The sequence below is a fragment of the Hemicordylus capensis genome, chromosome 3 (genome assembly GCF_027244095.1).
Source record: "Hemicordylus capensis ecotype Gifberg chromosome 3, rHemCap1.1.pri, whole genome shotgun sequence".
In the NCBI taxonomy this organism is placed as follows: Eukaryota; Metazoa; Chordata; class Lepidosauria; order Squamata; family Cordylidae; genus Hemicordylus; species Hemicordylus capensis.
The window spans coordinates 96,770,520-96,785,452 of NC_069659.1; the positions used below are offsets into that span (position 1 = coordinate 96,770,520).

Consider the following 14,933-nt stretch of genomic DNA (forward strand, 5'->3'; position numbering starts at 1 on the left):
GCGGGCACCAAACTAGCCGGCGGGAACGGCACTCTGGGAGGCGGGAGGGATGAGAACACCGGGGCTGGCGGTAGCGGGTCCAGCCCGGCCACGGAGAGCTCAGAGGCAGCAATGGGGCGTCCAACCCGGCGCCCAAGCACACCCCGCCCCCAAACCAAATAAAGCTATAGCAACGGAACACTGCTACCCTCTACTCTGGCTGAGAAAATCAATCTGCCTGGGCGGGCTGCGAAGCAGCTCTTTATATGCTCAGGGAGCGGACCACGTTGAGAACAACAACAGGGAGCTACAAGGCAAGCTCCAAGTTGTGCTTTTAGGGGCCCCTTTGCTGGGGTTTCTCTCTCCAGTGCCCTGCACCCTAGAGACAGCGTACCACTGCCATTCCCTGCTCCCGGCGGTGCCTGATCGAGCTGCCAGGGTGCCACAGCTCTCTAGCGCTGGGAAAGGCCCCGCAGAAGCAATTTTAAGGGCGCACCCTATGCTGGAGAGAGACGGAGGATAGGGGCGCCCTGTATAGAGGGCTCTGTCTCCACCAAGCAGAGGCGCTTGCGAAAGCCAATGCATGGATCGGGTAGAGAAGAGGGAGGGAGACAGGACAATAGAAAGATAGAAAGAAGGAAGGAGACAAAAGAGAGAGAAAGGAAGGAAAAGGACAAAAGAAACAAGGAGGGAGGGAGGGAAAGTAGGAAACAAAGAAGTAAGAAAGGAAGGAAAAAGAAAGAAATAGAAGAAAAGAATGAAGGGAAAAGGACAAAAAAAAGACAGAAAAAAGGGAGGAGCAGCCAACCGCAAAGAGTGAGCCCGTAAAATAAAGAAAAGAGGAAAATAAAAATAAAAAAGAACGATGGGAGTGAGAAGAGGTGGAAGAAAGGAAGGAAAGGAGAGAGGGATAGAGAAGAAAGGAAGGAAAGGAAACAGAGGAAGAGGGAGAGAAAAGGAAGGAGTGAAAGAGAGAGAGAGAAAAAGAAAAAAGAAGAGGCGGGCGAAAGAGAGAGGGAGAAGGAATAAAGGAAACAACACCAAAAGAAAAAAGGTTCTAGCGCCCGTTATTTTAACGGGCTTAAAAATACTAGTGGAATATAAAGTGAACAAAAAGAAATGTAGTCACCCAGAGGAATCAGTCCTTGTTGAGTCTGTGGGGGTGTATGCCAAATCTGCAGATGACACTAAACTATTTAGGGTAGTGAAATCCAAACAAGACTGTGAGGAGCTCCAAAAGGCTCTCTCCAAACTGGGTGACAAAATGGCAAATGCAATTCAGTGTTAGCAAGTGTAAAATGATGAACTTTGGGGCAAAAAAACCCAACAACATACACACTGGTGGGATCTAAGCTGTCAGTGACGGACCACAAGATAGGACTTGGGGTCGTGCTGGACAGCTCGTTGAAAGCATCGACTCAGTGGGTGGCAACTGTGAAAAAGGTGAATTCCATGGTACGGAACATTAGGAAGGGGATTAAAAATAAAAATGCTAATATTCTAATGCCCTTATACAATTCTATGGTGCAGCCACATTTGGAATACCATGAGCAGTTCCAGTCACCATATCTTAAGAAAGACATTGTAGAACTGGAAAAGCCAGGTGCAGAAGAGGGCCACCAAGATGATCAGGGGCCTGGAGCACCTTCCTTATGAGGCAAGGCTACAGCATCTGGGTTTTTTTTAGTTTAGAGAAGAGGTGACTACGGGAGACATACAACACCACAAATATTTATATACTGCTTTTCAAACAAAGGTTCCCAAAGCTGTTTATATAGATATAAATAAAAATGGCTCCCTGTCCCCAAAGGGCTCACTATCTAAAAATGAAATGTAAGTTAGACACCAGCAACAGTCACTGAAAGGTTGCTGTGCTGAGGAAAAAGCCAGTTGCTCTCCCTCTGCTAAATAAAGATAATTGCCACTTTTTAAAAGTGCCTCTTTACTCAGTTAGCAAGGGACACAGATGTATAAGATTATGGATGGAGTAGAGAAAAAGGACAGATAAATTTTTCTCCCTCTCTCACGACACTTGAATAAGGGGTCATCCCATTAAACTGAAATCTGGGAAATTTAGGATTAACAGTAGGAAGTACTTTTTCACACAGCATGTAATTGATCTATGGAATTCTCTGCCACAGGATGTGGTGATGGCTACTAGCTTGCAAGGCTTTAAAAGGGGCTTAAACAAATTCATAGAGAACAGGTCTAACAACAGCTAGTAGTCTGGTGGCTATAGGCCACCTCCAGCCGCCATGGGAAGAGAGATGGTCTTGTGGTAGCAAGCATGACTTGTTCCCTTAAGCTAAGCAGGATCCACCCTGGTTGCATACGAAGGGGAGACTAGAAGTGTGAGCACTGTAAGATATTCCCCTCAGGGGATGGAGCTGCTCTGGGAAGAGCATCTAGGCTCCAAGTTCCCTCCCTGGCATCTCCAAGATAGGGCTGAGAGAGATTCCTGCCTGCAGCCTTGGAGAAGCCGCTGCCAGTCTGTGTAGACAATACTGAGCTAGATAGACCAATGGTCTGACTCGGTATATGGCAGCTTCCTATGTTCCCCATGCAGCCTCTCAATACCAGTTGCAGGGGAGCAACAACAAGAAAGGGCACACCCTCTTGCCTGTGGGCTTCTCAAGAGGCATCTGGATGCTGGAATTAACAGGCCTTGGGCCTGATCCAGCAGGGCTGTTCTTGTGTGTGTGTTTCCAATTCATGGCATCTACATTTCTATCTGGCAGTCCAGAGAAGGGGGAAGGCCTGATGATGGACGATGGAGACGAAATCCAAGGAGGACTACAGCGTTGCTGCTAACCCTCCACGACTGGCCTGGCGTCTCCAGCAATCAGCACCAAAATACGGCAGACTATTGAAAGCAGTCCTGGAACTCGAGATGGTAAAAAGGCACTGAAGGAGAAACCCTCCCAGAGTTGGCAATACTAAGGGACAAAAACAAAGGCAGCTCACAGGCTGCTGGAAGCAGGAGCCCAGCCTGATCCCCGCGAAAAACGCGGACCCCAGAACACGAGGCGGGCAGAAACCGGGGCCGCAATGTATTCTCCCTCTCCCATCCCTGGAGTCGAGGGGGGAAAGCATCAGCACAAATTTCAATTTACACCTCGCAACAAACAGCCTCGAAGGAACAGAAACAACGTCAGCGCCCTCGCGGTACCTGCCGCCCCTCCCCAGAACAGGATGCATTCCCGCGCTTCATGGCAGCAGCGCCGCCGCCGCCGCCAACAGCCTACACGCGGCTGAGAAGCAACTCTTCGTAAACCCGCCCCATAATCATCCACACCACGTGATATTCGCCGACCGCGAGACAAAGTTTAAAGCCACGCACAGAGCCCGGACTTCCGGTAAAAATCCGAAGCCACAGACTTCGCCATGATCGATGGGCCTCGCTCTATCCCACCGCCTCTTCTCTGCGTGAAAGTGCTCTATACTTTGTATTGAAAGTAGAAGACCACAGAGATAGAAAAACTAGATAACCACGCCCTCTGGCTTTCCTTTTGATGTGGGGTCGCCATTTTACACTGTAGAAAAGACTTAGGCAATTGTGGCTACCCATCAGTTCCCATCATCTCCAGCCATAATTTTGTCTGGGGATTTTGGGAGTTGTAGTTCAACAAAAACTGAAGAGCCGAGGTTGCGTATCCCTGCCATAGAAAGTGTCTACGTGCAAATTAATGGAGCACAAACGTCTGCATTCAATTGAATGCTGGCTTTGGGTGTGAGGGTGTGATGAAGATGGGAGTTTAGTTAGATTTACCTTTTCTGAAACATGCTTTTTGTGCGGGATCTTCTGCTTGCTGTTTGTTTTCAATTTGACTGTGTAGTTGTTTTTTGGTGATAGGCACAAGGACGCTGTTAAAGAAATTCATTTAAAGTATCTAATATATCTCCTATTGATGTTATATTGTCCATCTGCATCCTGATAAAAGGTGTCCAGCACTGAAAACCAGTATCCATATTATTGTATTTTGCCAATCGAGTTAAAGTAGGTTTAAATCCTTTAGTAGAAAATTGTTATAAGCACTAATTACCAGACTCAGACCTCATTTGAAATGTAGAGATCATAATGCAAGGTGGCTGTAAATCCCATCCCAATTTGCAATATGGGGGACCCAGTGGACCGTATTACAAGGTTTTTGTAAGCCACTATTAGGCCCCATCTCACCTCAACCTGCAGTATTGTTTTTCCATGTACAATGCAAGTTACTGGTTGTCACCTTTAAAGACCTAAAGACCACCTTCTCTCGAATGAATCTTCCACCCACTTGATCTTTAGGGAGGCAAGGCCTCCCAGCGTGGTGTAGCAGTTAGAGTGCTGGACTAGGACCGGGGAGACCCGGGTTCAAATCCCCATTCAGCCATGAGACTTGCTGGGTGACTCTGGGCCAGTCACTTCTCTCTCAGCCTAACCTACTTCACAGGGTTGTTGTGAAAGAGAAACTCAAGTATGTAGTACACCGCTCTGGACTCCTTGGAGGAAGAGCGGGATATAAATGTAATAATAATAATAAGAGGATGATGATGATGATGACACCTGCTGAAGCTAGATTGTCATGTATGCAGAACATGGCTTTCTCTGTGATTGTCCCTTGACATTGGAGCTCTCTCCCAGAAGAGATCAGCCATGTCTTCTGTCCTTATCTTTTGTAAACCGCTAATGGCTGTTTTGTTTGATTGGGCTTTTGGTCAGGAAATAGAGAATCCCACTCTGCTCTTAATTCTGGTCCTTTTTATTCTGTGTTTGATTACTCTTTTACTATTATTATTCGTTTTAGGAAATTTTATTGTTTTTGTGGTTTGATTTATTGTACATGACCCTCAGTTGTTATTGCTGTTTAAAGAAGGGCAATTTAAAAATGTAAAAAATAAAATGCATATTACTATCCCCATGTTGCTGGCCTCCTCTCTCTCGAGTCTACAGCCACATGGGAATAATAATACTTTACACAAACATTTCAGGGTTGTTGTAAGCCTGCTGAAGCTTGAATGTTCACAGGCTTTGGAATTCTCCCAGAAGACATAGGAAGCTGCCATATACCGAGTAAAACCATTGGTCCATCTAGCTCAGTATTGTCTACACAGACTGGCAGCGGCTTCTCCAAGGTTCCAGGCAGGAATCTCTCTCTTGGAACTTTCTGCTCTTCCCAGATAATCCCTAAAGGGAATATCTTAAAGTGCTCACATGTAGTCTCGTATTCAAACCATGATAGACCCTGCTTAGCAAAGGGGACACCATGCTTGCTACCACAAGACCAGCTCTCCCCTCCCATAAGACCAGATCCTCCTCAGCCCCCAATTCCCTACAATATGGGCATCATATTTATCAGCCTCACACATGCCCACCCTATCTACAGTATGAGGATAATAATATTGGGCACTATTTATCCCATCCTAGCACAGGAAACATTTGCAGGGCAACTTTTAAAATTTTGTAAAAAATAAACATCGTATTTTCCCACACACAAGATGACTTGAGTTTCAAAGAGCATGAAGCTCTGACTTTGCTTCTGCTTTAGGTGGAGGAGCACACTGCTGTCGCCTCATAGCAAGATTAAAGGCTTAGACTTCTCCATTGCCCCCTGCAAGCATTCGTCTCATTCCCCATCTGCAATGAAAAACTGAAGAATAAGAACAAAGGACTACATCAGTAGGTTGTCCTGAGTCATTCTCTTCTCAGTACCACACCTCACCACTTTGCAATATGAGAATAACACGGCATTAACATTGCAGTGCTCATGGAAGCTACTCTTTGTGCCTCGGTCGCCATCCTACAATATGGGCATAATATTTCTTGGGCTCATACACACCCATCTACAACATGGGGATAAACATACTATTTATTTATTTATTTATTTATTTGAATTTATATACCGCCTAGTATAAAAAATCTCAAGGCAGTGTATAGAATTAAAACATATATAAAACATTAAAATTCACAAGATAAAATAGATAAAAACACATCAAAATTTAAAAGTTTAGTCTCCGTTGAAGGCCTGGGAAAATAGGTATGTTTTCAGGGACATATGTCCTTAATGGACATATCTGGCGTGTCATCCGAAGCTGATAAGAAGCACTCCTGGCCACTGCCTCAATCTAAGAAACCAGGGAGAGTTTGGGATTTAGGAGCACTCCCAGACTACAAACCTGATCTTTTAGCGGGAGTGTAACACCATCCAGAACAGGCAGATCTAAACCATCTCTCAGATCCCAACCCCCTACAGACAGTACCTCCGTCTTGTTTGGATTCAACTTTAGCCTGTTATCCCTCATCCAGCCCATTACTGCCTCCAGGCAGGCATTTAGGAAAGTTATGCCCTTTCCTGAAGAAGTTGATGTGAAGAAATAGATCTGGGTGTCAGCATATTGATAACACCCTGCACCAAACCTCCTGACAATATCTCTGAGCAGTTTCATGTAGATGTTAAAAAGCACTGGAGACAGTATGGAGCCTTGTGGAACCCCACACTTTAGTTCTTGTTTTTCAGAGCAACAGTCTCCAGGTGACACCATCTGAAATCTGCCAGAGAGGTAGGAACGGAACCACTGTAAAACAGTGCCACTCAATCCCTCTTCCTTCAAGCAACCCAGCAGGATACTATGGTCAATGGTATTGAAAGCTGCCAAGAGATCCAAAAAGATCAGCAGAGTCACACTCCCTCTGTCGATCGCCAGTTGGAGATCATCCATCAGGCCAACCAAGGCAGTCTCAACCCCATAGCCCACCTGAAAGCCAGACTGGAAAGGATCTAAATAATCTGTTGTCATCCAAGAATGCCTGGAGCTGAGAAGCAACCACTCATTCAATCACCTTGCCCAACCAAGAAGATTAGAGACAGGTCTGTAATTAACTAACTCTGAGGGATCCAATGCAGGTTTCTTCAAATCAAGTTTAACAATAGCCTCCTTAAGACATGGAGGCATCCTGCCCTCCCTCAGAGAAGTATTTATGATATTTACCTCTCTAATAATATGACTGCCAGAAGAAATCAGCCAAGTTGGGTAAGGGTCAAGAGAGCCGGTTGTGGGACATAACCGAAGCAGTTTGTCCACATCTCCAGAAGTAACAAACTGAAAATGATCCAATTCAATCCTACAAGAGGGGTCGCTGGGCATCTCTACGATAGACTCTGCAGTAACTGTGGAGTCTAGTTCAGTACGAATACAAGATATTTTATCTGCAAAAAAAGTTGTTAAACACATTACAGTGATTGACAGATGGTTCCAAGTTCAAATTCAAGGCGGAGGGGGCATGAACTAGCCCCCTCACAACCCTAGACAACTCAGCTGGACGTGAATTTGCAGAAGCAATGTGGGCAGAGAAGAACCGCTTCTTTGCCTTCTGCACTGCCAGAGCACAGATCTTCAAATGAGCTCTGTGTTGCAATCTATCCGATTCGTGCCGAGTCTTCCTCGACTTGTGCTCTAGTCATCTACCTCGCCACTTCAACTCCCCACCCCCACCCAGTAAAGGTAGCATTTGCAGGGCTTAAAAAAAAGTTTTAAAAATCAATGGGTCAGTTCAAATAATACTTTGGTGCCCCATGATTAAAAGAAGTGCCAGGAGTGTGCCCATTGTGATGTCCCAATGCCTTCTCCACATGTTCCTTTTTTGTGTATGGGGTTGGATCACCCAAAGATTCCTTTACACGTGTTTGGAATATTAGTTTAAATATTGGTTTAGAATTTAAAATGCCTGTTGAGTGGTGGTTTGGGTGAGCCCCTCGCCACAATAAAGGAACGCTCTAGGAGGGTGTCAGGAATCAGGATGTCCACAAAATACAACACGGCAGGTGCACTACTGAGACGGTTTTCATCATCTGGGCTAGTTTGCGGGGTGGGTGGGAGTTTCATCCAAGTGTGGGCCAAAAGTCAAGGTGTGAAGGAGAAATATGTCCTTTGGGTTCTTTGGATCTCATTTATTTATTTAACTTATTTATTTAACATATTTTTATACTGCCCAAAACACAAGTTCTCTGGGTGGTTTACAAAATAAAAACAACCAATAAAAAGATTAAAACATTTCAACAATTAAAATTTTAAAAGTTAAAACTATTAAAACATAATTAAAACACAATGAAAACAGTAACTAATTAAAAGCCTGGGTGAACAAATGCATCTTGACTGCCCTTTTAAAAGTTGTAAGAGATGCGGAGGCTCTTGTTTCAGCAGGAAGTGTGTTCCAAAGCTTTGGGGCAGCAATGGAGAAGGCCCTTCCCTGGGCAGCCACCAGACAAGCCGTTGGCAACCGCATGATGGCATCAAAAGAGTCCATGCTCTCTCCACAGGGGCTGTAAGTGGAAAATGTTGTCTTAGTTGATTAACGATCAATTGCGTATAGGTCTTTCTCGCTTTGGGGGGCCTCCATGGATCCCGGCACTGGTGGCTTCAATGAAGTGCCAGAGTTTTTGAGATTGTAAACTTTTAAAAACAGCCTTAGCAATGCAAATATAGTTAATTATCCCCATATTGCAGGTACGAGGATTTGAGGCTGAAAGAATGGCTTATACGACAGCCCTGCCTGTAGTCCACTGTTAATATTAGAGGTTAGACTCATCAATAAGTTAGACTGGAGGCGGATTCCCAGAAGATCCCCACAATACATGCCCCTCAGGCCCCGCTCGCAGCCCACAGTTCGATTGCAAAGTTCAACTGCATGCAGGAACCTGCTCCATGCAACACGCTGCGTTTTTATGTATTCAAAAACTCAGAATAATCGCATGAAATAAGACCTGGGTTAAACAAGCAGGGACTATTCTCTTTGCTACCTTCGCAAGAAAATAACAGCTGATGCCCAAACACAACCATGGTAAAATCTTAGAGGGTTCCATTGATTTCTAGGGAAAGCTCTCACTTCCGCCCGGGGGGGCGGATCTATAGCTACCGGAATCCGGCCGTGCCTGCCACTCTAGAGATTACAACTCTATGTTTGAGCCCGAGAGCGGCTGTGGCGTCATTTACAAGCGTTCGGCAGTCAGCCTGGGCTCTGCCTGCGCGGGGCGGCGCGCTCTGTTCGGCAAGGGCAGCGAGGAGCGGCGCTCTGTGGTGGATCATGGCTCCCGCCGCTGACGCCTCTGCTGTGCAGCCCCTTGAGATCCAGTTCGCTCAGAGGCTGGCCGCGAACGAAAAGAAGATTCGGGATCGGGCGCTGAAAAAGCTTCGTGCCTATATCACTCTCAGGACCCGGAGTCCGAAAGGTAATCTCAATCAGGGAGAAGCACGTGGTGGTGGTGGTGGTGGTGGTGCTGTGTGGCGAAGCAGCATGCCACACCACGGATCCGCAAAAGGAAGAAATGTGCGTGTGTGTGATGATAGACACGTATCTCTGGCTTATGTAGTTATGGCAGGCAGCGGGAAGGAAAGGCAAGCACGATAGTGAGAGGAACGTGAACATCAGGATGTGGAGCAGTTAAGGAGAGAACTCTACTCTTTTTAGATGCTATTAAACTTTGGGGATGAAGGTAATGGGAGTTATAGTATCGCTATAGTTCTATGAGAGGATATGTTCTGGGGGGAATAAATATATGCTGTCTATAAGTGAGGGTCATAGTTGTAAGACAAACTTAAACTTCTGATTTCTCTAATACCTATCTTTTTGGTGTGTCAGGTGGCTTCAGCCATGAAGAATTATTAAAAATATGGAAAGGACTGTTCTATTGCATGTGGATGCAGGATAAACCCTTGCTGCAGGTACGTCAGTTAATATATTGGTTAACGTTGGGATGTATGATACAGAATCTATGAATGGAATTCTCTGGCTTTGTTGAGTCCAGGCAGCATGTTTTCTTAGAAGTGAATCCCAGTTAAAGTGAGATCCTGTGTATTTTATTATTTTATTATTATTTATTTGATTTCTATACTGCCCTTCCAAAAATGGCTCAGGGTGGTTTACACAGAGAAATAATAAATAAGATAGATCCATGTCCCCAAAGGGCTCACAATCTAAAAGAAACACAAGATAGACATCAGCAACAGTCGCTGGAGGTACTTTGCTGGGGGTGGATAGGGCCAGTTACTCTCCCCCTGCTAAATAAAGAGAATCACCACATTGAAAGGTGCCTCTTTGCCAAGTTAGCAGGGGTTATCAAAGTAAGTCACATGTTCTGTTCTGTTTACTCACATGTAAGTTTAATTGTAGCCGTATCGGGAGTGTAGCTATAATTGAACAAGGGGAGAACAAATGTCCCTGGGCCCCTGAGGGAGGTGTGGGGCCTCACTTGCTGGGTGACAGCTTGCTCTCTGATCTCCTCCTCTTGTTGCCTTTCTGTAGAAAAACGGGGTGTGCGTGGAACTGGCAGGGGGGGCAGCTCAAGGATGGAGGGGGCATACTTTTAAGGGAGGGGAAGAGTGCTCTTATCCCTCCCGCTGCATTTTCCCCACTGGCATTGCAGTCTGGCAGGGTGGTAGCGTACCTCCCTGCTACCTCGTTGCCTCATCTGACCAGAAGTACCAAGTGTGTGCGCATGCACACTCAGCATTTCTGGTCACTTCCGGTCCAACAAGGCAACAAATTGGCTTAAACACAGGTCCACAGAACCAGTTTGGCGCTCCTAAAATGAAGAGCCAAACGGTTCCATGCACATCCCTAGCATGGGACAGAGATCCATCTTTTTGTCCCTGGGCCCACTCCAGCTTTCTACGCCCCTGAGACATATGCACATAGATTTAGCTACCAAAGCAGACTGTGTAGTATAGGTTATGTTTAAATGAATCAAGAACAATTGAGAAGAACAAAAATTTGCCCAAGTAAATGTATATACAGGCAAATGAAATGAAAGTTAAAATTGTTTTGAAATTCTGAACCTGCTTTGAAAAGAAAAACTTGTAACTACCATTGCTGCAGCCAGTAGCAATAAATCAAGCACTGATATGTGAAATAAGTTCTCCAACCACTAATAATCATAGAGCACACAAACTCACTTCAGATACCTCCATTCATAAGTTACTACAATAATTTTGGTAATTTATATAACTCTTCTTTGTATGTGAAGTGTGTGATTATTGATATCTGACAACAGCTAGATAGAAAATTATCCTTCTGCAGGTTGGGAACTGGGTCTGGGATATGCTGACTTTCTCATGTCCACATATGTTTGAGGGGATTTGACCCCAGGGACCCCAACAGTCTATGCCAGGGTTTCTTAACCTTGGGCCCCCAAATGGTTTTGGACTACAACTCCCATCCTCCCCAGCCACAAAGGCCATATCTGGGGGTGATGGGAGTTGTAGTCCAACATCTGGGGGCCCAAGGTTAAGAAACCCTGGTCTATGCAGTTAAACTGCACTAGCTCATTGGGAATTTTACAGGGATTACAGCTTTATCAATTAAATACTGTATTTACCTGAATCAAAGATGACTCTGAATTTAAGACAACCCCCCTAAAAGGTAGATGCTAAATACAGGTTATACCTGCATTTAGTCAAAAGGAACTAGACTCTGAATTTAAGATGGCCTCCTGATTTCTAATGTCAAAAAACTTGGAGAAAACATACTCTTGGATTCAGGTAAATACAGTAAAACCTACTGCTGTATAATGAAAGTAAACAGACATCTGCCTAAAGAATGTTTCATTGACTAGTCATCATATTTTAAACTGATTAATTAGTTAAGCACATCTTAATATTACAGAAATCTTCTTAGGTTCCTCTGTAATGTTAAAGGAAGCATGAGACTTTGAGTTGAATAAATAAAATTAGGGGTGTGCACGGACCGGTTCGGAGGCCATTCTACTGGCCTCCGAACCGGTCTGGAGAAGGGGTGGTTTTGGTTAGGGTGGGGGGTTCCATTAAGGGCGGGGGGGGCTTTACTTAACCCTCCCGCCCTTTCCCGCGTTGGCGCCGTAAATATTGCAAAAAATCCAGGCGGCAGGATCCCTCGCCGCCTGCTTCTATTATGTATTATGGCTCTGCTCCTCCTTATTTTAAAAATCGGGGCGCGGCAGGGTTCTTCCCTGCCGCCCCCTCGAAGCCCCCTGCTGCCGCTGAAGCCCCCTTAAATCTCGCCTGGACTGGAGAAACCGCGCGCGGGCGGGCGGCAGCGAGACATCCGTCCGCCCGCCCGCTCCCTTCCTTGCCGAGTGCGAAGTTCAGGGAGCCTTCTGCGCACGCGCGAAGAAGGAACTAGGAAGCCTTCTTCGCGCGTGTGCAGAAGGCTCCCTGCACTTCGCACTCGGCAAGGAAGGGGGCAGGCGGGCGGACGTCTCGCTGCCGCCCGTCCGAGCGCGGTTTCTCCGGTCCGGGCGAGATTTAAGGGGGCTTCAGCGGCAGCAGGGGGCTTCGAGGGGGCGGCAGGGAAGAACCCTGCCGCCCCCCGATTTTTAAAATAAGGAGGAGCAGAGCCATAATACATAATAGAAGCGGGCGGCGAGGGATCCTGCCGCCCGGATTTTTTGCAATATTTACGGCGCCAACGCGGGAAAGGGTGGGAGGGGTAAGTAAAGCCCCCCCCGCCCTTAATGGAACCCCCCACCCCAGCTCCTAACTGCAGCTCCGCGGTCCGGTGCACACCACTAAATAAAATTTCTTTTATGTTCCCAATTACAGTCATAGAGTAATATACCAGAACCACAATATTCTCAAAAAATAACCTTTGACCTTTATTTTGGAGCCTCATCAAGTATAATTTGACTTCTGCCCCTATCAATTAATTCGCTGAAGTTTTAGTTGGATGATATACTAGTTAAAGCATTCAGCCAGTTTCATAGATACAAATATTATTTATTTAACAGGAAGATCCACACACAATGAAAATCCAATACATGCGCGAAGGAAGAAATATGTTTAACTTTTAAATATAATAGAATAATTCAACCTTTTCTAATAAACCATGGGCAGAACATTAATATTTTGCTTCTACAAGATCAGAATGCTCAAGAGTAGACCTCTATATTTCTGGATGATAAATTCAATCTCTTGGTCATTATGTACTGCTGTGTTGAATCTAAAAGACACAACTCATCTTTCCACACAGCTTGAGTGTTGTTGTTGTTTTAATTCTTTAGTGTTTGACTGCTGCTTCAAAGTGTTTTTACATTGAATTGTGACAGTTGAGAATTGGTTGTAACGGTGATGACATTAGGCCTTGTTGCCTCCTAAATTGTGTGAACCCCTCCCCTTCATACAAGGGAATGTAAAAACAGAGGACACCTTCTGAGAAAGAAACTGGGTAAAAATAGGGAGTTTGTATAGGATATGCACGCTTGCCCCTTCGAGTTGCAGCCTTAGAATTATTCATTCAGCATCATTATTATTACGCTATTAACACACAGTCTTCCAGATGTTATTGAATGGATTTGGTAATTTAATTATCAGGCCCTTTCCAAGGGTCTAGGATAACTAAAGAAGAATTTAAAGATATCGTCGTAGTATTCGTGCTGTCCCAAGTAGTGTGGCATTCTGTAGTTGATGTGTTGTAATTTTATTGATGCCCAAGGTGTTGAGATGATGTTCAAGTTCTTTTGGTACTGCACCAAGGGTACCAACAACTATTGGCACCACTATTGTTTTCTTTATTATTTATTTAACACATTTCTATACTGCCCAAAACTTGCATCTCTGGGCAGTTTACAATTAAAATCATTTAAACATCAAAATCCTTAACATTAAAATCAGTTAAAACCCAACATTAAAAGTATTAAAACTATGAATCTAATTAAAACCCTGGGTGAATAAATATGTCTTCAGTGCCTTTTTAAAAGTTATCAGAGATGGGAGGCTCTTATTTCAACAGGGAGCACATTCCAAATTCATGTACTAAGGGATGGCTTGTGGAATCTACTTTTGCAACAATATATACTTTTTTTTCCTTCCAACATTTAGGAGGAGTTGTCAAACAATATATCACAACTTGTTCATGTAATTGAAAATATGGAAGCTCGTAAGTTTTTTATTTTTTATTTTTTGTGAATTCAGGCTGGTTTTTTTTATACACTGTGAAATATAGTCAGGATTCTCTTGTGTCTTGGAGATCTCTGCCTTTATTTTTAAAGATGTCTGAGTGTCTATTTCTTGTTATTTCAGAGCAACATTTGAGCAGCCAGTGGGCAGGATCTAAACTAAGTTAGCCATGACTAATTATTGGGCAATTAATTAATTAATGGGATAAAAGTTAGTCCTGTCTCATTTTATTTCAGTGGTGCTTAGTTGTTCCTAAATCTGGATCCTACACTGTTTCCTACAGGTACATGCACTGTGCAGAGCGTGGGTAGGGATCCTGTTAATATAGAGTAAAATTTCTGTGGGTAACTACCTTCTGGAAAAGCCAGTAGTCCAGACAATTTTACTTAACCCCATAATCCAGCTGTCCCACATGAAATGCAATTCAGAAGTTACCTTAGCTGCACAGAAGTCATTTTTGGCAGCAACTATAGCACTGTAGGGCTATATGAACCATCCTTGAATATGGCTTTATTGGGCCAATAATACATCACCTATATCTGGATTATGTGGGTAAACATGTGAAGATTGGTGTGGAGGACCAATCCATTGGGAAAAGGGTTGAACTTGGTGAATTTCTGATCTCTGCCACCCCTTAAATCGATGTCTCACACCACAGATGGTTGTGTGCTCCCTCCACTTATTGAGAACTGGAGGACAATATTGCTCACTCAAATTCTTGGATGACTTCAAGCATGCTATAGATCCACATGGTTCTGTTTCCGTTGGTATGCCTGCTGTAGGGAAGCTCAAAATGTGTGTGGGTGGGGGTTCTCTTGACTTATGAAAGGTGTAGTGAACATGTTTGAGATGAACTACTATAAAATCCTAACAAAAAACATTACCTTAATTATTTCATTGCAGGTCACCTGTTCATTCAGACTTTTTGGCAAACGATGAGCCGTGAATGGAATGGAGTAGACAGGCTGCGTCTGGATAAATTTTACATGGTAAATGCTAACTCTTCAAATGCTATATAAGGACAAAGCAGTCCCAGGATAAGAGCATAA

General features: G+C 44.5%; 2 protein-coding genes across 11 annotated transcripts in view; one reads left to right on the plus strand and one right to left on the minus strand.

Moving 5' to 3' along the window:
* HSF2BP (heat shock transcription factor 2 binding protein) overlaps positions 1-3,438 on the minus strand; it is a 55,918-nt gene extending 52,480 nt beyond the window's left edge. For 6 of the 7 annotated variants that reach the window (XM_053306064.1, XM_053306060.1, XM_053306063.1 and 3 more), the window contains exon 1: positions 3,149-3,306. In XM_053306064.1, coding sequence (XP_053162039.1) covers positions 3,149-3,190 — 42 coding nt within the window. In that variant the 5' untranslated portion in view covers positions 3,191-3,306. The other variant, XM_053306061.1, reaches the window with a different exon arrangement.
* Positions 3,439-8,174: 4,736 nt separating this feature from the next.
* RRP1B (ribosomal RNA processing 1B) overlaps positions 8,175-14,933 on the plus strand; it is a 38,752-nt gene continuing 31,993 nt past the window's right edge. For 3 of the 4 annotated variants that reach the window (XM_053306055.1, XM_053306056.1, XM_053306054.1), the window contains exons 1-5: positions 8,175-8,281; positions 8,830-9,185; positions 9,596-9,678; positions 13,807-13,864; positions 14,788-14,873. In XM_053306055.1, the coding sequence (XP_053162030.1) occupies positions 8,190-8,281; positions 8,830-9,185; positions 9,596-9,678; positions 13,807-13,864; positions 14,788-14,873 (675 nt within the window). In that variant the 5' untranslated portion in view covers positions 8,175-8,189. Of the gene's footprint in view, positions 8,282-8,829; positions 9,186-9,321; positions 9,450-9,595; positions 9,679-13,806; positions 13,865-14,787; positions 14,874-14,933 lie in introns of those variants that run through there. The other variant, XM_053306058.1, reaches the window with a different exon arrangement.